The sequence below is a fragment of the Pantherophis guttatus genome, chromosome 8, assembly GCF_059756535.1.
Source record: "Pantherophis guttatus breed Tessera chromosome 8, ASM5975653v1, whole genome shotgun sequence".
Lineage (NCBI taxonomy): Eukaryota > Metazoa > Chordata > Lepidosauria > Squamata > Colubridae > Pantherophis > Pantherophis guttatus.
The window spans coordinates 41,034,473-41,057,005 of NC_142070.1; the positions used below are offsets into that span (position 1 = coordinate 41,034,473).

The following is a 22,533-nucleotide window of genomic DNA, read 5'->3' on the forward strand; positions in this document are numbered from 1 at the left end:
ACAAGCTTAGAACTTTCTATATTCATAGATTTTAATGAGCCTTTCCTATTCTGCAACATGGAAAGTGATTGGAACAATTGTTTTTTTTTTCCTGAAAATTATAAACATCCCTCTCCAAAGTATGTTATGTTTGTTTGATCTTGATCTTGATCAAATTTTGATCAACTGTCAAAATTTACTGTAAAGAAGAATCAGATGCAAATTGAAAGGCTGGTAGCAATTTCAGGCAACTGCCCAAGCCTGTTGTCATCTGTAATTATTAAAACAATCTTTGGAGGATATATAACCATATGCTGTAAATACTGTCTTTATACAGTTATCAAGTATGCCTACTTTTAAGGTCTTCAAAATTTGGGTTCAGTAGGGCTTATCTTTCAGTGGATTCAAATATCAAAATTTAAATGCAGAAGTACAAAGAAAAAAGAAAACAATAAGGGTGTTTTTTTCAAGAGGCAACTGTACTTACTTTATTTTTCCTTGATGTTTCACTTCTCATCCAAGAAGCTTCTTCAGTTGTCTACCATTTGTGCTGCTTCATTTTTATTACTTTGTCTATTTTGTGGTCCCTCCAGTTCTTGCTTCATCTGGCTCAGAGGTGAAATCCAATTTTTTTTACTACCAGTTCTGTGGGCATAGCAGGGAAGGATACTACAAAATCTCCCTTCCCACCTCACTCCAGGGGAAGGATACTGCAAAATCTCCATTTCCAACCCACTCTGGGGCCAGCCAGAGGTGGTATTTGCCAATTCTCTGAACTGCTCAAAATTTCTGCTACTGGTTCTCCAGAACCTGCTGGATTTCATCCCTGATCTGGTTCCTCTGGTAAGAACTGTTCAGTATGGTTGAACTTCTGACATAAGCTCTCATTCTTCTCGGAGCGCATAAGTAAAGATAGAAACTCCTGGGGGATCGTTATTATGGTTTATCGTACAGTCATCTAGATGTTTAGACTTTTGGCATTTTTGTCTACCTATCCTTTCCAAAGACCTGGTATACATAGGTAAATAAGGATGTGTGATGGTGTTACAGGTATTGTCACAGGATGTAACCTGTTCCAAGAAAAGACACCTTTTGCAGTAGACTGATGGTGAGTTTTCAGTGCCTGTGGTATTCAAGTGGTGCTCAAGTTGTTTTGGGAATGAATGTAAGGCACCTATTAGTATTGGTATTACCTTTGCTTGTTTTTGCTACAGTTGTTCTGTTTCTGTTTTCAGCTCTTTGTATTTTTTTATATTCTATTATAAAAAAAGTATTGTATAAATACTTTCCCTTCTATTGTGCTGTCTCCAGATTCTGCCACATCCATTACTCAGACTTTTTTGTGTTTCTTATCAACAGTTGTTAAGTCTGGAATGTTATGTGACAGAGGTCTTCTGTTTAAATTCTAAAATCCCAGAGCAAATTAGCTTCTTCATTTTTTATGTTTATATTTTTATTCATCTATCAAGTCCTTCCCAAGGACAGGGGTTAGGCAGATGTTATTGTTTAATGTTGTTAAAGATATGCAGGATATTCTTTAGGGCAGAACTGTAATATCTGAATTTTCTTGTAAATCACCAGGATCAGAGTATCCCTCCCAACAGCTAAATTTCCCCTGGTGCTTTGCTTTTCTCCCCTAAAAGAGCCATAGAAACTAGTGACTAATTGCTAGGAAGACAAGCCCAGAATTGAATTGAAAACCAGCATTCTGTGGTTAATCCAGTAGGAACAGCTTTTGATTTCCATGCACCATTGTCCTCTCATGAGGATTTTTTATAGGAACAAATAATTTCTCTTAATTTAAAACACACCTTTATTTTATTTTTCTGTTTTTGCTATCACCCCAAAGCAACTCAATAGACTTTTGGTGACTTCCACATCTCTACTCAGAATAGCTTTTTTAAAAGTACCGATGCTGTGATGTGTCCTAATTTGGTTCTGCTTTTGCTTGGAGAGAGAGGGGAAATGGATTTTTATATTTACAGTTTTAAAAGCTATCATTTCTGTTTCGCCCCCATCTCAGTAAGTTGGTTATTTATATGTAACTTTTACCCATAAGATAACCCTTAGGTGCCACGGTAAAGCCTATATGGATATAGACTAATCAGCTTTCCATAGGGACCTTAATTTCATTTAAGCTTCATTAAATTCTATCCCTTAGGTGACTTTCAAAGTATCTTAAAATTTGATAGGATTGTAATGAGCCTGGTATTTATAGGGAGGTGGGGATTCTCCATAGAGAAAGGCAATGTGTATGCCAACATCCAGTGTGGAGGAGGTAATGTTTAAACGAAATTGCCAGAACTGCTACTAGATAAGGAAAGTGCTATAAATTATGACTTTTGGGGCTGTACAATATGATTTGCTATCACCAGCAATTTCTAGGCTACTAAATCATCCTTGTAAATAGTAATTGAAGAGCTGGTTTCTCAGACTTTCATCAATTTATCTGTGCTACTTCCCCATCTATTTTCTTCCTGCTCTCTACTGTTAGGCAATGCGAGGAACCTGCTGATGGTCAACTGGAATAACTGCATTTTCCATAAAGGAGGAACCTCATGTCAGTGAAAGGCCTTTTTTAGGGAAGAGAAGGGTATAACTGAATAACATTGCACATTTACCATTTTTCTGTGCACAAACTTAGAGAGAAAGGGTTGATGATGGAAAATGACTTCCAGTACATTGTCTGTAGTACTACCTGAAATTAGAATGTAGTCAAGGGAAAATGAACTTTGTGTATCAACATCTGGGGCCTTTTAGTTATCTTGTTACTGATTCATCACATACCACCCAGACCCAAGGTTGGATAAATGGAGTAAAAAAAGGTCTCACGGTCTTTTATTTAATTTATAAATTATAAAGAAAGAAAAAGAAACAGAAATAATGTGTCTGGTCTTCCTTGTTCTTCAAAACAATCCACTAAAAAATAAGAGCTTTTTCACCTATGGTCACAGTATCCTGTCTCTTAACCCATTCCAGATGCACTTCTCTGCCTTCTAACTTGCTGGCTGCAAGTGTTCAGATTACTTTCTGGCAGCAGGGCTGTTTGGAAGAGTACAATCTGGCTCATGAATTTTGATCTGGCTTCAAATATTATGATCTTACAAAAGATTGATATAAGGAATGAATAGTAATATGAAATCTTACCATAAAGACTGATATAATGAATTAGTGATGAGAAAACATTTTTCAAACCAGAACCAAGTTATGATATGTGGAAGATATGAATTTCCCAGGGCAGAGTGGACCAAAAACTACCACTGAGTACCAAGATCCAAGAAGCATAGTAAGGGGTTGTGTTAAGGGAAATCCACAAAAGCCTAATGCTATATTTAACTTTAAATAAGAAAAGAGTACAGTTTCATATAGTGAAGGCAGTCAAGTGCTTAAAAGGGTTTTGGTCTATCATAAATGGCCCATCTGTCATATGCAGAGTGACATTTGAGTATCTTGGTGTCTTCTACTGAGTACAAGCTAAGGACCTTGAGAAAAAGAAAAGGAAAGCCAAGTCCTAGTACTCTCATATTCAAAGAAATGCTCCATCAATTAGTTTTATCTGATTGGGGAGAGGTGTCATTTGTGATGACAAAGAACCAGCATTTTATCCTCTATTTTTTTTTCTTGACATATATATACACACACACACAGGTGATTGACTTGTCTTAAGAGATAGAAAGAATGCTTATCATTTTTAAGGTGGTGCACAATTAGATAGGATGGTTAATATCATAGAAAAGAGAAATCAAATTCAAAACAGTTTGATAATTATAGGAGTGGGCTGAAAGTAATAGAGCAAAGGTAGGTGCAGAGCTCTTCATTTAGACCACTGAAGTCCAAACTACAGGTATAGATTGGAGAATATCCAGTGGTGGGATTCAATTCTTTTAACAACCGGTTCTGTGGGCGTAGCTTATTTGGGTGGGCATGGCTAGCTGATCATGTGACCAGGTGGCCGTGGCTATATGTATAGGAACTACTCAGAGGGCTGAAAAAAGTCATTATTGACCGGTCCTCGCACTTTTGACTGGTTCTCACACTTATGACCATCCTCACATTTATGGCCATGCAGCATTCTTAATGTCACTCATTTCACAACTGCTTCTCGTCACCCTGGTGACAAGATAGGGTGAAAAACATAAAATGTGAGAACAGTCGTAAGTGCGAGGACTGGTCAAAAGTGCAAGGACCAGTCAAAAATAACTTTTTCAGCCCTCTGAGTAGTCCATATGCACAAAAGGATTACCCAGAGGGCTGAAAAAAGTGATTTCTGACAGGTCCTCGGACTTTTGACTGGTCCTCGCACTTATGACTGGTCATCATTTCTGCCCGTTGCAGCATTCTTAACAAACCGTGTCACTCATTTCATAACTGCGGTTCTTCATGTGACCGGGTGGGCGTGGCCAGGTGGTCATGTGGCATCGCTTCTTTGCCCTAATGACAGTTTGCTGCAATGGTCATAAGTGTGAAAAACAGTCATAAGTCACTTTTTCCAGTGCCATTGTAACTTGTAAGTCAAGGATTACCTGTACAAAAATACAAAAAGCTTCTTTGCTTGCAAAAAGCTGCCCTAAATACCAATCATTAGATTAGTAATACCTGCAAACTGGAGTTACAAATCAGGGAGGGTGCCAGAGCACCTTGAGGAATTAAAATAGTTAAAATGCAGTGATAACTATCAGCAGCCAACTCTTGCTCATAAAGTGAAACCCTTTAGCAGAGAGGTCATTTAAGCTCTCCAGAATGAAGCAAAGGAGCAAACAGAGTATCTTTTGCTTGTTAAACCAATTACCAGAACAAATAGACACAGAACTAGTCAGATTTCCAAAGCTGCTTCTTTTCAGGAACAGAGATTAACATTTTTTTCTTTCTAAACAAAGCTGAATAGAGAAAATTATCCCATCACTAAACACAGGATTAAACATTACCAAGCACAGAATTAAACTTCACCAAAAATCAGTTTTAGACCAAAAGTCAGAAAGGGTATGTAAACTCACGTTTGAATGTCAATCTTTCTAGCTAGCCAATAAGCCTTGCTGAATGTCACTCATCTTGGTTCCTTGTCATTAAAAGCTTCTGCTTCGTTATTCAATTATTTCTTCAAAGTGCTGATCATTGCACCCTGACTGGAAGAACTCCAACAGGGGAGTATTTCCTCCCAACAGCAGTGTAAAAAGCTTAAAACAACCCTTCCCCTTAAAGAAAGTCAAGCAAAAAAAAACCCCTCCGGAACCGGAAGTGACAGTAAGTCTAGGCATACTGCCGGAGAGGCAGTTTCTGTAAGCAGGACAATAAAGATTAGACTAGGAAACAACACCAAATGTTGTAATTCCTTACAGGATTAACCCTGTAAAGTGGGGAAAAAACAAAAGGAGATTTCATTTAACAACCTGTTCTCCGAACTGCTTAACTACTTAACAACCGGTTCTACTGAACCGGTGCGAACCGGTAGAATCCCACCACGGGGGATATCTGGCTTGGAAATATTATTTATGAAAAATGTTTTTTGATTCAAAATGAATGTGAGCCAGTGGTATGATATATCTGCAAAAAAGGGCAAGTGATGAAGTATAATTTTTAAAATACGGGAAGTGATCATTTTCTTTGATCAGGCAGCACCTTTAGTGCTGTGTTTGCTCTGGGCATCATACCCTAAGAAAGATTGAGGAAATATGAGCTATATTCAGGAAAAAAAAGCCACTAGAATACTCTGGGGATTAGAAAGTAAATCCTAAAAAAAAAAAAATCTGAAGGAACTGAAATATTTAGCCATAAAAAAACAAGCAAGATAGGCCATGATCCTACTCTTCAAATATAGAAAGCTTCTCAATAGAAAATCAAGATTTGTTCTTTCTCATTCCAGAGAATGCAATATAAAGTGAACAATTAGAACTGCAGAAAGGCAGAATCTGATACTTTATTCATTCATTCATTTATTTTTATCTCTTTTTTATAAATGATTCAAGAAAGTGAACATCCCTAATATTCCTTTCTCCTCCTATTTTCCCCAAAACAGGGGACCCTGAGGTGGGTTGGCCTGAGAAGTTGTTGACTAGCAGTTGCATTTACCTGGCATGTATTCCGAGTACTATCTGCATCTTAGACTACAGATTATTCTTCTTGTTTATGATTGACTCCTGACAACTACCTGGATTAATCCCAGCAGTTTTGTTGACAGCATTTCAGAAGCGGTTTGCTACTGCATTCTTCTTAGGGCTGAGAAAGACTGACTGGCCCAAAGACATCCAGCTGAAATTCATGCCCAAGGCAGAACTAGAAATCATTCTCGTGATTGGTACGTTGAATATTAGGAGGAGGGAAAATTCTTCTAATAGTAAGAGCAGTTCAAATATTGAACCAAAGAGTCGGTAGGTGCCCCTTCACTGAATGTGTTCCAGTATCTGCCCAGGATAACTTGATTCAGATACTTGCCTCAATTGGAGCCTTGCATTTTGATACACTAAATTTTGTAAGACTACAATATTATTCTTTTTATTAATATATTTGCCTCCCAAGCAAAAAATTAACAAATTATCTTCTAAAGATTCTTTTCTCCTATCTGTATGTGTGAAAGAGCAATGGGGAAGGGGTTAATTCTGGAGTGTGAAAATTTAAATGACAAAGTGCATTATATCAGCCTGAATTATAATATGGAAGTTGGAATTGGTGATTGGGTATAGAATTATAAAATAGAATACTCAACAGCAATAACTCAGAGAGATCTAGAATTCCTAGTAGACAACCACTTAAGTATGAGCCAACAGTGTGCTGCAGCTACAAAAAAGCCAATGCAGTCCTAGACTGCATCAATAGAAGCACAGTATCAAGATCACATGAAGCATTAGTACTGCTTTATATTGCTTAGGTAAAACTTGGAATATTCTATCCAATTTTAGTTGCCACGATATTGAAAAGATGTTGATATTCTAGAAAGGGTACAAAGAACAGTAATAAGGATGATTAGGGGCAGGGGTGAAATGCTCCCGGTTCGGACCGGCTCGGGTCAGTAGGTAGCGATGGCGGGCAGTTCGGAGAACCGGTAGCAAAAATCCCTGCCCCCGCCCCCCATGCCCAGCTGAGCCATGCGATCATCAGAGCCTTTTTTTCCTTTTAAATGGCTCTGACCAGCCAAGCTCTGACGATCCCAGTTGCCTGCTAATCAGGCAACTCAGCTTGGATTGCCAGAGCCATGTAAAAGAATTTTTTTTTCCTTTTAAATGGCTCGTAGCAAAAATCCCTCCCCCTCCCCCCCTCAGCTTGCTTACTTTAGCTGCTGGTCACAACGCCTTGCTGTAATCCCATTGTAAATCAATTGCATCAGCAAGCAACTGAATCTCCCTGCCTGCAATCAAGCAGGCAGGGAGTTGTGGACTTCAACTCCCAGAATTCTTCAGCCAGCAAAGCAAAGCTGGCTGAGGAATTCTGGGAGTTGAAGTCTACAAGTCTTAAAGTTGCCAAGGTTGGAGACCCCTGTTCTATTGGGTAAGTTTTTTTCCCCTTTGGGAGCTTTAAAAAAATAGTTAATTGGGGTTTTTTTTAGTTGTTCTTTTTTTAGACCTAGCCATTTAAAGTTTAGGAATTTTTAAATTTAGCTGCTTTTATATAAAAATTAAAATAAAATAAAATAATATTTGTGCAGCTTTCTGAGATTTAGTGTGTTTCTGTAGTGTTTCACTCTAACTACACAAACACACAAAATTTCACAAAGCTGTATGTGGAATTTTGTGTGTGTAAAGTGTGAAAGTTGGTTTTTTGGGCTTTTTGTGGCTGTGTAGGTTCCTGCTTGTTGCAGGGGCCATTTTGGGTCTAGCACAGTTGCTTTTATATTGTGGGTGAGCCAGTTGTGTTGTGTTGTGTTTTGTAGGTTAAAAAAGGGCAAAGAAGTGACATTGACTTGGCCACGCCCACCTGACCAACAAGCTACGCCCTGCCAGTCACCTTACCACCAAGCCACGCCCACTAATTAACCCACGCCCACAGAACCGGTAGCAAAAAAAATTTAGATTTCACCCCTGATTAGGGGGCTAGATGCTAGAACATATGATGAATGGTACAGGAACTGGGTATGTCTAGTCTAACAAATAGAAGGGGCTAGGGACAACATTGTAGAAGTTTTCCAATATTTGAGGGGCTGTCACAGAGAAGAGGGTGTCAATGTATTCTCCAAAGCACCTGAGGGCAAGACAAGAAATAACAGATGGAAACTTATCAAGGAGACATCAAATCTGGAACTAACGAGAACTTTCTTGTCAGTGAGAACAATTAATCAGTGAAATGGCTGGCCTCCAGAAATTATGGGTGTTCCATCACTTGAGGTTTTTAAAAAGAGAATGGACAGCATTTAGGAGCTACAATATGGTGGTGCAATGGTTAAAATGCAGTATTGCAGGCTACGTCTGCTGATTGCCAGCAGTTCGGCAGTTTGAGTCTTACTGACTCAAGGTTGACTCAGCCTTCCTTCCTTCCGAGGTTGGTAAAATGAGGACCCAGATTGTTGGGAGCAATATGCTGACTCTGTAAACTGTTTAGTGAGAGCTGTAAAGCACTGTGAGCACTGCGTATAAGTCTAAGTGCTATTGCTATTGCTATTGCTATCTGGAATGGTATAGGGTCTCCTACTTGAACAGTGGTTGCACTGTAGAAGACCTTGAGCGTCCCTTCCAACTCTGTTATTCTGTTGATCATGTTCATTGTAATGTGAAAGTTTTAGAAAACAAATTGTGTGGGCAGGGAACTCTGTCCACCTGCTTTCTTCTTCAGCACAGATAGAAATGTAAAGGCACATGTGGACACCAAGTGAGAAAAGCTAAGCATTTTGGCCTGTTGAATGCTACCTGTTATTTAAAAGCTATTTAATGCATGCATTTTGTTCTATTTAGTACTATCATTGTAATTAAATTATGGGCAAAACATTGATAGGCTGTCAAGGCTTTTAATAAAGCAATTAGTTTCCTGCATCAGAGCAAATTTTCATCCTGAACAGTGTTCTCTTACCAACAGTAGCTTCTGAGAATGCACCATTAGACTTGCAAATGTGGGCAAAGGCTTGCTTTTTCCTTGCATTTTGGGTTCTTGGGTTTTAAGCAGAAAGGTTCAGGACACAATTTTGCAGCTGGGTGTTTATCATCTTTATGTACTACTATGTTCTTTTGTAATATGTTTTGCTAGGCTGTACAAATACACTCTTTAAATAACTAAACAAATATGCAAATGAATGCATATGTACATACGCTCCGACTATTCGTTCTATTAGAACGTTCTATTAGAATGACTGATCTATTATTCATTCTTTCTTCCTTCAATTTTTTTTCAGAGTTATATACATGGAAGCAGTCAGGCACAGTTCGTTGCAGAGTCCCACATTATTCTCCTTCTGAGTATCCTTCAGATGTTGATGACAGAAGCATGGCAAGACTCAGTCAGAATCCACAGTTAAATGGAATTGCACTGACAGTATCTGTCATTGAAGTATTTAACAGGTATTGAATTCCCTACCTATTGAATGTATGTTTAGCTTGGAATCCTTTATTTTTGCTGCTTTATTCCTAGAGAAGGTCAAGCTTGTTTTAGTTTACTGTTACTACATAACTTTTCCTTTTTCTCAGTTCTAATGCTGTGCAGGGGACTTTACTCTTTACAACTCTGAGAATTAGTTTATAATGGAGCAGGTCTTCAACTAAGTGATATGAACTTGATCAGCTGGTAAAAGCTGTCCGTCCCAATTAAAAGCAGATTCACACCCTGTATATAATGTGGAAATGTGGAATATACATCGTACTTTGTCTTCTCCTGGTTTGTGATCTTGTTCCTATTGAACATTGATAATATAAACTTTGGAAATTAAGAATTATTATAACTTTCTATATTTGTCTTTCTAGATATATCCACATGTATGTTGGGTTTTTATTTTTATTTTTTACATTAATGAATTAATGTTTTTTCACCCTGAGAAGGTCGATTTAAATATAACCGATAATGAAGAGCAGGGCCATTATTAAAATGAATCTGACCGTCCTAAACAGTTTTCTGCAAGAATGCCCAGGTTTTTTTGAACCAAAGGCCACAATTGACCTTCAGGTGGCATGCTGGGGATTACATTGCAGACAAGGGTGGAACTGGAAAAAAATACAAGTATTTAATTTAATTGTAAAAATGTAATTAAATATATTAAATTATTACATGAATTGATTGATCCCTGTTTTGTCCCTTTTAAACATTAAATTTAATCCACAACTTTAGGAAAAATCTGGCAGGCCATAGTTTTTTCATTCATAGTTTTTTTTAGGCCACAATTTATTATTAATGTTATGATTGTATGCTAAGGATTGTATTCCAGGCAAAGGACAATCAGAAAAATGATATCAAATTTAGTTTCATATAGCCAGAAGTTACTGAGGCTCTTTTCTTTCTGAATTTGGTACTTCATTCCCATAGCTGTCTAGATTATACTTATTCAATCATAAGTATCATCGAGTATACTTATTCAAAGTAATTTTTCTAATCAAATTCTTGATAGAACAAATAACATTGCAAAACACCTTAATCCATTTTACAGAAACAATCCTTGAAGGTCTTTCCAATAGTCAATAGGGCTGTTTTATTAAAATTTGGGATTCATTGGGGTTTCCCAGACAGTGTCAGTTTACCTGCAGAGTTTGGACAAAATGATTTCTATTAGGCCTTTTAAATGAGCAATAATATTAACTATTATTAATGTTAATAATATTAACATTAAGGCTTTCTGATATTTATTTTTTTTTAAATCATACCAAGCAATATAACCAAACAATCCTATTTATCTTTCCTACAGAGTTTACAAAAAATTGTTCAAAATAACAAATTTAAGAATAAGAAAGCTCACTGATGAACATACTAAAGACTGGTTATTTTAAAAACATAGGCTTGCATTTAATTTGATTAAATACATATGCACTAAAAGTGCTTACATTTTGCTGAATTTTGCTGTAAGATGAATAGCAACACTGTTACTCTTGTAACATATTGCAGTGCATATTGCATACATTGCTTATTGACTATTCCAAATATGCATTTGCTAAATCTTAAAACAGCATTCAGGAAGTCAGTTAATTGCATTTGGATGCATTGTCCAAAGAAAGAGTTTCTAATGTCAGTGCTTGAAGAACAGAAGTGTTTCTGTTTCTGTTAAGTTTATTATCGAAAGAAAAGCTTTGCTAGACCAAGTTAAATTCATATCTAATCTAGTCTCCAGATTATAAATCTGGTCAACCAGATTCTTCTGCGAATTTTATTAATATGGTAAGAAAATTATTTGTTCTCTAAGCAATCAGAGACATACTGAACCTTTAGTAATTATCATTGCATAAAAGATAGTAGATAAATAATTGCTTTAAATATTTTTTCCATTTGGAAAGGTTGGTTCTTTGGAATAAGTAATTTCTGTAGCTGTAGAAAGATAATTGGTTTACAACTTTATAAAAACCAGAGCCAAAACATTTGGCTTGACAGCTTATAGTCTTTACACAATCCTATTTATAGTCAGATAGACAATAAGTATCCTTCTCCTCCCTATGTAAGGCAACTAAGAAAATCATTTTCATAAAAGCTGAATTTTTTAATTAACAGCCTTGGTAACTTTGGAGCAAAATAATGAAGTACCATTAATAGAAGAATCAGAGGCTTGCTCATTTATCTATTATCTAGCAGAGAGGGGCCAGGCAGTAGATAAACACAACCTCAGTCTTCTTCAGGTACCAGCAAACAACTTTCAGTTCTACCCATAGACAGATTTTTATTATGAATTGATTTAAGCTTAAAGCTCAATTTAACCTTTGTTTATTACAGCTTGAAATAAATGTTAATCATGTTTACATGAAAAAGGAATATATATTTGGATATGTTTATGAATCTGCATATACTGTATATACATACACATACACATATACAAATGCACACACACACACACACACACACACACGCATCCATGTTTTTTGAGGAAATGGATAGGTTTCCATAATGAGAAGGAAGTTGTTAGAAGAAAATAACTTTTTATCTGTGCAACATCATACCCTTCCTGACTGGAACTAAATATGAGAAAAGCTGACTTTGAAGTGAGTTTTTAAGGAGAATATTGCCTGGTATAAATACTGTCTGCTTCTGACACTTGCTTATGTTATGTTCCTGTTATGATCCAGCAGATTGGATACCCATACAACTATATCCAAAAGTAGCTGGCCACTCAACCACTATAGCACTACCAACAGAAGCTAAGAAAAATATAACACTATTCTAAAAAAAAATCTTAGAAACGACCAACAGACTATTGTAATCACAGGGCATCACTGTAGCACACAACCCAACTAAACTGCTCCAAATGAAATGTCTGTAAGGAAACAACCAAGCTCAAAAAACCCCAATAACTGCACAATTCAACCCTGAGTTGCATGTATTTCCCTTCTATTAGAGTCTTTTAGATTGTAAGCCTGAAAAGATAAATGATAATAGAAATGATGATGTAATACATTCTAGAAATGTATTGCATTTGAAAAGCAAAATAAAAATAAATGAGACCATATTATTATGTCCTTCAGCATGGCTTTGCTGCCAAACAGTTGGAAATGTTATGTTATTTCAGTTGCAGGGTATAATGATGAAATGCATCAGCCCAATTCTGAAAAGATCTGAGCTCTTTTGGAGCAGTTGAAATCCTCAGGAAAAAAAGCAAGGGAGCTATTGTTCCTCATACATAAATGCTGGGCAAGGATTTTTCAATGGCAGCCACAAATAGGTGTGCATGTTTAAGCCAACTGTGTAACACCTTGTAAAGGTAGCAGGTGAATCATTTAACTTCACTTGCTTCTGAATTCCTTTTGTTTTCTTAGCAACATGCCCTAGGCAATTCTGGGTGTTGCTGGTATTCAAAAAGATAGTCTCGAAGCATCTTGTTGTAAACATATAGGAATTCTTTCTTTTCCGTCCCTTTTCTGTCCCTCCTGCTATTTCCAACCAACATCTTTTTGCAGTAGTAAGTGTCTTGCATGTCTTGTTGATTTCAATGGAAATCCAAGGCAATTTTATCAAATATTCATTTAGGAGTTTATAAAGCTGGCATAGGGTTCTGGAAACCAGTTTTCAGTTGCACATTGGCCTTTTGAAAGGCTTTCCAAAATGTAAATTCTATTCCCACCAGTGATAATCTTCCACCCATTTTCTCTGTATGTGGAGCATCTAAGGACATACATTTTCAAAGCAGAGGCAAGAAACTCTCACCGGATGCACTTTGGGACTTGTCTTTAGGTTTGGATTACTTTAAATCTGTCACATTTAACAACAGCGTCTTGCCGTTTTTCCTCAACATCTGTTCTCATTTATCTTCAACAAGTAAAGCTTTGTTTTTCCTTCCTAGAAGCAACAATCGCTTGTTATCAGGTGCAATGGAGAATGAAGCTTTATGTACTGTAAACATATTTGTCACCAGCTCAGTTGAATGATCATTGCCTGAAGGTGCTGTATATAATTTCCCACAAATAATAGTTTGTAGATTTAGGCAGACTTATATCAATATTTTGGGTGCCCTGCATGAGGTTTGCTGTTTCTTTTTAAGAAAGCCATTAATAAATCATCCGCGAAGTGAGATGCTTTTGAGAAAACTTTCATGACTAAATACAACAAAAGTGACTGACTGAATAGAAAATCAGCATTAAATAGCCTTACATAAACTAAACAGGGTTTTCTTTTCTTATAAAAGAATTTTATTTCTTTGGTATTCACATGCTCTTGAAACTTGTAGGAGAGGTGGATGAGTGGGTGAATTTATACAATCCATGAGCAGGAATTCTGTGGCTGGTTATCCTTCCAAAGATTTATTGGTGGTGTGCTTGCAGGATTTAGATTGTCATCAGTTAGCACTGTCTTGGTGTATTTCATATCTTCAGTATTAGTTTTACAGGACAGAGATTTTTTTTGCTTTAAATCTCTGTGGGAAATGAGGCAGAATCTAGTTTAACTCTTTGGGGCACTGCATTTAGTTACAGAAGTCAACATCTCCTGACCATAAAGAATTTTTTGGATTTTAAGAGAGGAAATAGCATGAGAGATTTTTCAGAATTTAAACAAGAAAATCTCATGTTGGAATTTATTACCTGGAGAAATAATACTTTAGATAGAAAACTAAGAGATTGTAATTGGATTTCACTAACAAAAAATGTCCAGTAAAGCCCAATTTTAGTTTTTGTTTTTTTTAATAGGATACAGAATTCCCATAGCAGTATTCCATCATGGAGCTTGTAATGTCCCTGAAACAGTGGTGGGTTCCTCCCGGTTCGGCCGAGCCAGTAGCGGTGACAATATGATGTCACCGAACCGGTTCTCCCCCCCTGCCCTCCCACCCCCCACCCCACGTTATTCTTACTTTTTATTTGGTTCCACCCCCAATCTATTGCTGCCTCCTGAGTCCCAGCTGATGACAAGAGGGAAAAAACTGTTTAAACTCTTGCCGCGGGGCTTCAAAGGGCTGTCCTACAGCTGATCAGTGTTAAAAGCAAACAAATGAGTTGGGTCGTAAGTGCAAGGACTGGTCGTAAGTGCGAGGACCTTCCAGAAGTGACTCTGACCAACTAACCACGCCCACCTAATCACATGACCTCCAAGCCACACCCACAAAATAAGCCACGCCCACAGAATCGGTAGTAAAAAAAATTAGAACCCACCCCTGCCTTGAAAGATACGTTGTTTAGTTCAAATGCCAAATTTTTGGTTTTACTGTGGCAGATTATAAGTATTTATATATCTATATGTTCATAGCCTTATAAAGGTTATGCTAAAAGTAGGGAAATCCAGTTTTCAAACAATAATATTGAGCTAAATTCCAAAATATAATTCAGGTTGACAACATCATTTCTTGGCCTTAATTTGTCAGCCTTCTAATACTTGCATTAAAAAATATTTTTTTTATCTTGGTTATCTATTATTTCCTATTTATATGTGTTTCAACTGTTGTTACCTGCCCATAGCTTCTATGGTTAGGTGGCCATATAAATCTGAATAAGTAAATAGTTAGTTACCATATGACAATAAGTAAATACTGTATTTTTCGGAGTATAAGATGCACCTTCCCCCCCCCCTAAAAGGGGGTGAAAATTTAGGTGTGTCTTATACACCAAATGTAGCCCCGCCCACCCACTGGCCCCACCCTTTGGCCTCTGCCTCGCAGCAGTTACCTCCTTGCAAGCAAACAGCAAGAAAAAACAGCTCGTTTCAACTTCAGCATAGCCTAATTAGCACAAGTTGATTGGATCGGCCTCCCGACTCTCAGCTGATTTGCTCTCAGCTGTTTTGCGCAGGCCTCTGCTGCTTACTGCAAAGAGGTAAATTGCTGGAGCAGATTTTTTTTTTCCTTGTGCTAATCAAGCTATGATGAAAATGAAAGTAAAGCAGGCTGTTTGCTGTTTGCTGAAACAAGGCAAAATTGTGCAGAGGCAGAGGGAGATTTCTTTTTTTTCCTTTTCCTCACCAAAAAAGGTAGGTGCGTCTTATACTCCGGTGCGTCTTATACTCCGAAAAATATGGTAAATTTGAATGCATTTCTCCATATCCCATAGTATATGCTCAAATAGCATTAAAAGTAAGATACATTTTTATTTTACTGCAAACATGTTTCATTTTGATACACATTTCAGCCTAAGCCATTCACAACACTCACTTTGTTTTTTTAGAATCAGAATACTTTTACCACCATATAAAAGTTTTCAGTCCTTTCTTCTTTTCCACTCTTTCCAACCCCACCCCTAAAAAAAAATTCCAGATATTATGAATTGTTTGTGATTTAAAGTGTAATTTGGATAAAAATTTGAGATCAGCTTAGGATCTACAATTATACAACAACCTGAGTGTTGATTTGTCTTTTTTTAATGAAATGTTTACACAAAACAGAAAAGCAACTTTCACAAGTCCACCACATAAGCACTTATTTCTTTATTACTTTCCCCAGCAAATGGGACATACTCTAGAAGCTATCATTTTAAATTTCCTTAACATGAAATACTATCTATCAACTATTTCAATTTTGGCCAGAATTAAGTGTAGTGCTTTGCTGTGTCAAATAGATAAACATAATGTCATAGATGAAATGTTTATTTTTAAAACCCATATTTCTTTCTAATCCATTCAAAAAAAGCATTTTCATTTCTAATCGAATGTTGTAAGTTTTTTTTTTTCATCATTAGGTGATGAATTTAAGTAGGGAAGACATCCTTGACAGAAATGTGCCCTGTGGGTAAAAGGAATGAAATTTTATTTTTTTTAAGCCAGAGCAACAACACTGAAGCAGCTCATTGATTCATTGGAGTATAAGAACAGGAATGAAGTACAGCACTTTCAGACTTACAACTTTATGTTATAGCCAATCTCAGTAAAAACTACCTTTAGATTTCCTGTAGGGTTGATTTTATATCTAGTGGGGTGACCCTAATTTCATATTTAGTCATGGCTCTAATTGCCATATTCTAATTGCTGACCCTGACGTAAAGTGCAAATTGTGAGATGTGGAGACTCAAATTTTCTAAGATTGTTTCTAATTGTTCTCCATTTAGAAATATCCTCATCATATATAAATCTTACAAATATTAATGTCTTTCACTTCCCAACGATACTATTCAGTTTTATCTCCATCGTAAAAGGAATCACCCCTGATTCTGTCCCTTTCTTAATGAAGCCTTGGACTGTTTTAGCTTTTTTGGTGGCTGTAGCACACTGCTGGCTGATATTTAAGTAGTCGTCCACTAGAACTTCTAGATCCCTCTCATAGTTACTACAGTTGAACCAGGTGCCATCTATTCTATATCTGTGTATTTCCTTTTTCTTGCCCATGTATAAAACCTTACTTTTCTCACTATTTAATTTCATTTTGTCAGATGGCCCTATGCTCAAGTCTGTCAAGAACTTTCTGCATCTTGAGTCTCTCTTCCGGAAGGTTGGTTGTTCCCACCAGCTTGGTATCATCTGCACATTTGATGAGTTCCCCTTCTATCCTTTCATCTAAATAGTATATGACGATATTAAATTCTAGATACCTCAGTGCATACTTCTCTCCATATAGATGCAGTTCCCTTGCTTATTAATTTAATTAATTAATTATGTTTGCAGATTCATTGTTTGGTTATTACTAATTAATTTTTATAAGAATTTATATAAATATCTCGGTCAATGCAAAATATATTAAGTGAATGATCAGGAATTCAAATCTGAAAACACTTTCAAATATCCAGGGATTGAGATTCCTAAAAGTTTGGACCGATATTTTATTTGAATATTAAATAAATAAATAATTATTAAGACAGATAAATAAAACGAGTGGTTAAAATTAAAATACCAAAGCTTGGTAAAATAGTGGCAGTAAAAATGTCTACTTCCTCAATTCCTCAATTGTGTGTTTGTCTGTGTGTCTCAATAAACAGCCGAAAATGAATAAGTATACCTTGAATATTTCTACTTATGTTAGCCTATATCTGATCTTAAAGAAAACTCTCAAACTTCCCTCCCTAAATCTAAAAATAATCAGAAAATCCTATTTTCCAAGCAAATAGTGTGTCAGTTATCATCCAAGGGAGAAAACCAGGCAAGATACCTATAAATTGGTCATCTAGACTTTTGCAAGAAAAATACTGTATTCCTATAGCATTCCCACTGCGAACATAGTACAGTTCCTTGGAGAGTAGCTGAGCAGTCCACAAAACACATTGATGTTTTATGTACTTCCTTGCCTGTCGTAGTGTGGCTGTTGATTTGATTAAATCAGTCAGGCAGCCAAGAGGCTCTCTGAAGTTTTCTTTTATTCCACTGAATTGTACAATTGATCTTCTGCCCTATCCCTCTCAGAGGCCATCCTCAAAGCCATTCCATCCTTCATTATCTTTGCATAAGTAAAAACACTTGAAAATATTTATATTCATTTCGAGTCATTTCGAGTTTATGTATGACAAAAGGAAGCAAAGTCATATTCTTTGCTTGAAGAAAGAAAACAAGGGCAAAGTATTATGGCAGAGAAAGAGAGAGATGATTAAATAAGCATGAGTGAACACAGAAAAAGGTATAACTGCTGAAGCTTGAGCCAATGGCTCCCCAAAATGAAAGTTCCTGGTTTCATATACAACTAAAAGCACATTCAATTGAATGTTCTTCCAGTCACATTTTTAAAAAAGTAAAAAGGTTTCTCTTGGCACTTGTGTCCAGTTCTAGGGGTCAAGTCCCTTTCCTAAACAAGGGAGTCAGCATTGTATAAAGATGTTGTTACCATCCCACCAAGGTGGTGCCTATTTATCTATTCGCATGCTTTTGAACTCCTTGCAGATCTTTAAACCAACCATGCAAAGATCTTCAAATGAAAATTATGCATGTATGTCATTCACACAATACTCTATATTCTATAAGAGACTACTTGTATAGGGCTACTGTACGTCGTCAAGTAACTGTTTGGAAACAGCCTTTCAATCATAAGGGACAGCAGGCAAATTTGGGCAGTCATCTGACAAAGCAGTCAATAAAGCAAAGTGGCAGGCCAGTTAATAAACTCAGCTGCGAAAAAGGGTGAGGTGGAAGTTGTTGGATGTTCGATGCTGGCGGAGAGGCGAAGTGGAGGTCGCCAACGGAAGCATGATATGGCTGAAATGACGAGAGGGGATGGAAAGACCTGGGGTTGGAGAGTCCAGTGGATGGCTCTGGGATGGGGCCTCCATGGGTGGCCTCTCTTCCCCCTCCTCCCCCCCTTTCTGGCCCTGTTATCAGCCTGGGAGTAAGCCTTCCTCCCCCCCCCTCACCCTCTCCTCTCCCTTGTGTATACATCTATCCTCCTACGGAATTACTGGGCAACTACTGGGCAGCTTTATTTGCACCCCGCTTCAAATCAAATCATATTAAATCTAATTGAATCATTTCCATCAAAACTCCCGGCAGATGGGGACTTGGACAGTATTTTGTGGACCCTGAGGGAAGTTGGCTGTTTGAACCATCTTTTATCAGAAGGGATGATATCATCAAATTCCTTGCCTTTGGACATCTGGCCGGCCACTGTGAGAGGGTGGCTGGGAAAAACTTTTCTCCCGCTGACTGTATAAACCAACTCCTTCCGCTGCTGTGAGAGAGCAGGGGATTCCGGGTTGCTGCTTATATAAAGACCTTCTGTCCTAGGACTCTGTGGACCCTATCAAACTGCTTTCCCATTCTGATCTTACTTGATGTACTCGGCGGCGGAGCTATGTGCACTGCGAGACTCCCCCCTCTCACAGGTTTGGCCCTCCACTCTATTGAGGGCCTACCTTAATGATGGGCTTTGGAAACCCGAGAGGTGGCATGGTGCGAGAAAGGGGTTGAGGGGTTTTTTAGCTAATTTTTTAACCAAAATTTTAAGGGGACTCGGGAGGAAGGGAGGGGGGTGTAAAAGTGGACCCGGGGGGGGTTCAGATAGCAACTGAGCGGGGTGATGGGTCAATTGGCTGCAACAGAGGGGTCGTGAAAGGAAATTTAACCGGGGAGCAGAGGGACGATAGGAAGGGCTGTGTAATTGAAACAATGAGTGGGAGGGGCAAGTATGACGGGCGCAGGGGGCCATATCATGTGCTGGGGATGCGCACATGCTGTTTATGAGCAATTATGCACCCCGGCCCCCAATGCACGACTCGTGTCCTGGGTTGTGCAGAGTCTCAGGCCCAGGGTCCGCGGCTGATGTTGTGTAATGCCAGGTCGGTCGTTAATAAAGCCCCCCTCATTTGTGATCTTATTTTAGAGGGGGGTGCGGACCTGGCAGGTATTACGGAGACCTGGTTGGGCCAAGAGGGGGGGTTCCCCTCGTTGAAATGTGCCCACCAGGTTTCCGTGCATTTCATCAGCCAAGGGCCCAGGGGAGGGGTGGGGGAGTGGCGGTGATTATTAGGGAGAGTCTTTGTCCGAGGGAGACCACTGTTCCTCAGATAGCTGGATGTGAGTCCCTCTTTGTGAAGTGGGGCCGTAGGGTGCAGATGGGTTTGCTGACTGCGTACCTGGCTCCCTGCCACGTGGCAGTGACCCTGCCCGAGCTACTCGACGTCATTGCCGGGGTGGCGGTTGACACCCCCAGACTTATTGTCATGGGGGATTTCAACCTTCCGTCTGCGGGGAGGTGTCAGAGGCGGCTCGGGAGTTCATGGCTTCCATGACGGCCATGGACCTGACCCAGTTAGTTCAAGGCCCAACTCACATAGGGGGACACACTCTGGACCTGATTTTTGTCTCTGGTCAGTGGTTGAATTATCTTGGTAGAGGGGACCTAGATATCAAACCCTTGTCATGGACAGATCATTCGCTCCTTCACTTACACTTTCCTACCGCTTTCCCCCGCCGCAGGGAGACAGAACCGACCAAATGGTTCCGTCCCAGGCGCCTGATGGACCCCGAAAGGTTCCTGACGGAGCTTGGGCCGTTTCCTGAGACTCTGGCACACGACTCGACTGAAGAGCTGGTGGCCGCCTGGGAGAGTGCGGCCGCCGGAGCTTTGGACCGCGTCGTGCCTTTGCGGCCTCTGACCCAATGCCGATCTCAATTGGCTCCTTGGTTCTCCGAGGAGCTGAGAGAGATGAAGCGTCGGAAAAGACATCTAGAGAGCATTTGGAGGACTAGTCAATCCGATTCCGACCGGACAGTGAGGTGAGGTCTTATATCAAGATCTACCTAGTGGCGATAAAAGCGGCGAAATCTAACCATTTCTCCGCTCTTATCGCATCTGCAGAGAACCGCCTAGCCGCCCTGTTTAGGGTGACCCAGTCCCTTCTTCGGGGGAGAGTGCGGGAAGATCCCTTGCAGGGCCGCGCTGAGGATTTTGTGCAATTTCTGCATGATAAAGTCACTCGGATTCGGGATGGCTTGGACTCCGATTGGATAAGTCCAGGGGAGGAGACAGGGGCAGGTCTTGAGAATATTATCTGGGAGGAGTTTGATCCTGTGACTCCCGAGGATGTGGACAGGGTTCTGGGTAGGATTAGTGCTGCCACATGTTCATTGGACCCGTGTCCCTCCTGGTTGGTACTGGCCTCCCGGGAGGTTACACGAGGCTGGCTCCAGGGGATTATAGGTGCTTCTCTGAGTGAGGGTGCCTTTCCCGCCACCTTGAAAGAGGCGGTGGTGAGGCCCCTCCTCAAGAAGCCTTCCCTGGACCCGGCTGAATTAGCCAACTACCGTCCGGTCTCCAACCTTCGTTTTGTGGCGAAGGTTGTTGAGAGTGTGGTGGCACGACAACTGCCCGGGCACCTGGATGAAGCTATATATCTAGACCCGTGCCAGTCGGGCTTCAGGCAGAGGCACAGCACAGAAACGGCATTGGTCGCGTTGGTGGATGATCTCTGGGGGGCTCGGGACAGGGGTTGCTCCTCTGTCCTAGTCCTATTAGATCTCTCAGCGGCTTTTGATACCATCGACCATGGTATCATGCTGCGGCGGTTGAGAGGGTTAGGAATAGGGAGCACCGTTCTGCGGTGGTTCTCCTCCTTCCTCTCCGACCGCTCGCAGTTCGTGTTGGCAGGGGGGCAGAGGTCGACCTCGAGGCGTCTCGCATGGGGAGTGCCACAAGGGTCGGTCCTCTCGCCCCTTCTGTTCAACATTTATGTGAAGCCGCTGGGTGAGATCATCCGTGGTTTTGGGATGAAGTGTCATCTGTACGCTGATGATACTCAGCTGTACATCTCCACCCCAGACCACCCCAACGATGCCCTTGATGTGATGTCTCGCTGCCTGGAGGCCGTGCGGGTCTGGATGGGGAGGAATAGGCTCAGACTCAACCCGTCCAAGACCGAGTGGCTGTGGCTGCCGGCGTCCCAATATAGTCAGCAGGTGCCATCGCTGACTATTGGGTGTGAATCTTTGCCCCCCACAGAGAGGGCTCGCAATCTGGGTGTCCTCCTGGACGCACGGCTGTCTTTAGAAGAGCATATGACGGCCGTGGCCAGGGGGGCCTTTTATCAGGTTCGCCTGATCCGCCAGTTGCAGCCCTTTCTGGACCAGGACGCCTTGCGCATGGTCACTCATGCCCTTGTCACCTCCCGGCTGGACTATTGTAATGCTCTCTACATGGGGCTCCCCTTGAAGAGCACTCGGAGGCTCCAACTGGTCCAGAATGCGGGCGTGCGGGTAGTTATGGGCGCAACTCGTTGTGCCCGCGTGACACCCCTCCTGCACGAGGTGCACTGGCTCCCAGTGGTCTTCCGGGTGCGATTCAAGGTGTTGGTTACCACCTTTAAAGCACTCCATGGCATAGGACCCGGGTACCTTCGAGACCGTCTTCTGCCACCAATAGCCTCCCACCGACCAGTCCGCTCCCACAGAGAGGGTCTCCTCAGGGTGCGATCAGTCAAGTTATGTCGGCTGGCGACACCCAGGGGGAGGGCCTTCTCTGTGGGAGCCCTAGCCCTGTGGAATGAACTGCCCCCGGAAATAGGTAAGATCTCCGACCTCCGGGTATTTCGTTGCGCATTGAAGACCCTGTTGTTCCGCCAGGCCGGGCTATCAACATAATAATTTTAAATTGGGGTATTTTAAATTTTTGGGGTTTTAAATCGG

The 22,533-nt window shown here is 40.1% G+C and overlaps 1 protein-coding gene across 4 annotated transcripts in view; it reads left to right on the plus strand.

The window, feature by feature from the left end:
• The window catches only part of TUSC3 (tumor suppressor candidate 3), a 139,607-nt gene that overhangs the window by 101,505 nt on the left and 15,569 nt on the right, over positions 1–22,533 (plus strand). For 3 of the 4 annotated variants that reach the window (XM_034401328.3, XM_087874622.1, XM_087874624.1), the window contains one exon: positions 9,290–9,353. In XM_034401328.3, coding sequence (XP_034257219.1) covers positions 9,290–9,353 — 64 coding nt within the window. Of the gene's footprint in view, positions 1–9,289; positions 9,456–22,533 lie in introns of all 4 variants that reach the window. The other variant, XM_087874623.1, reaches the window with a different exon arrangement.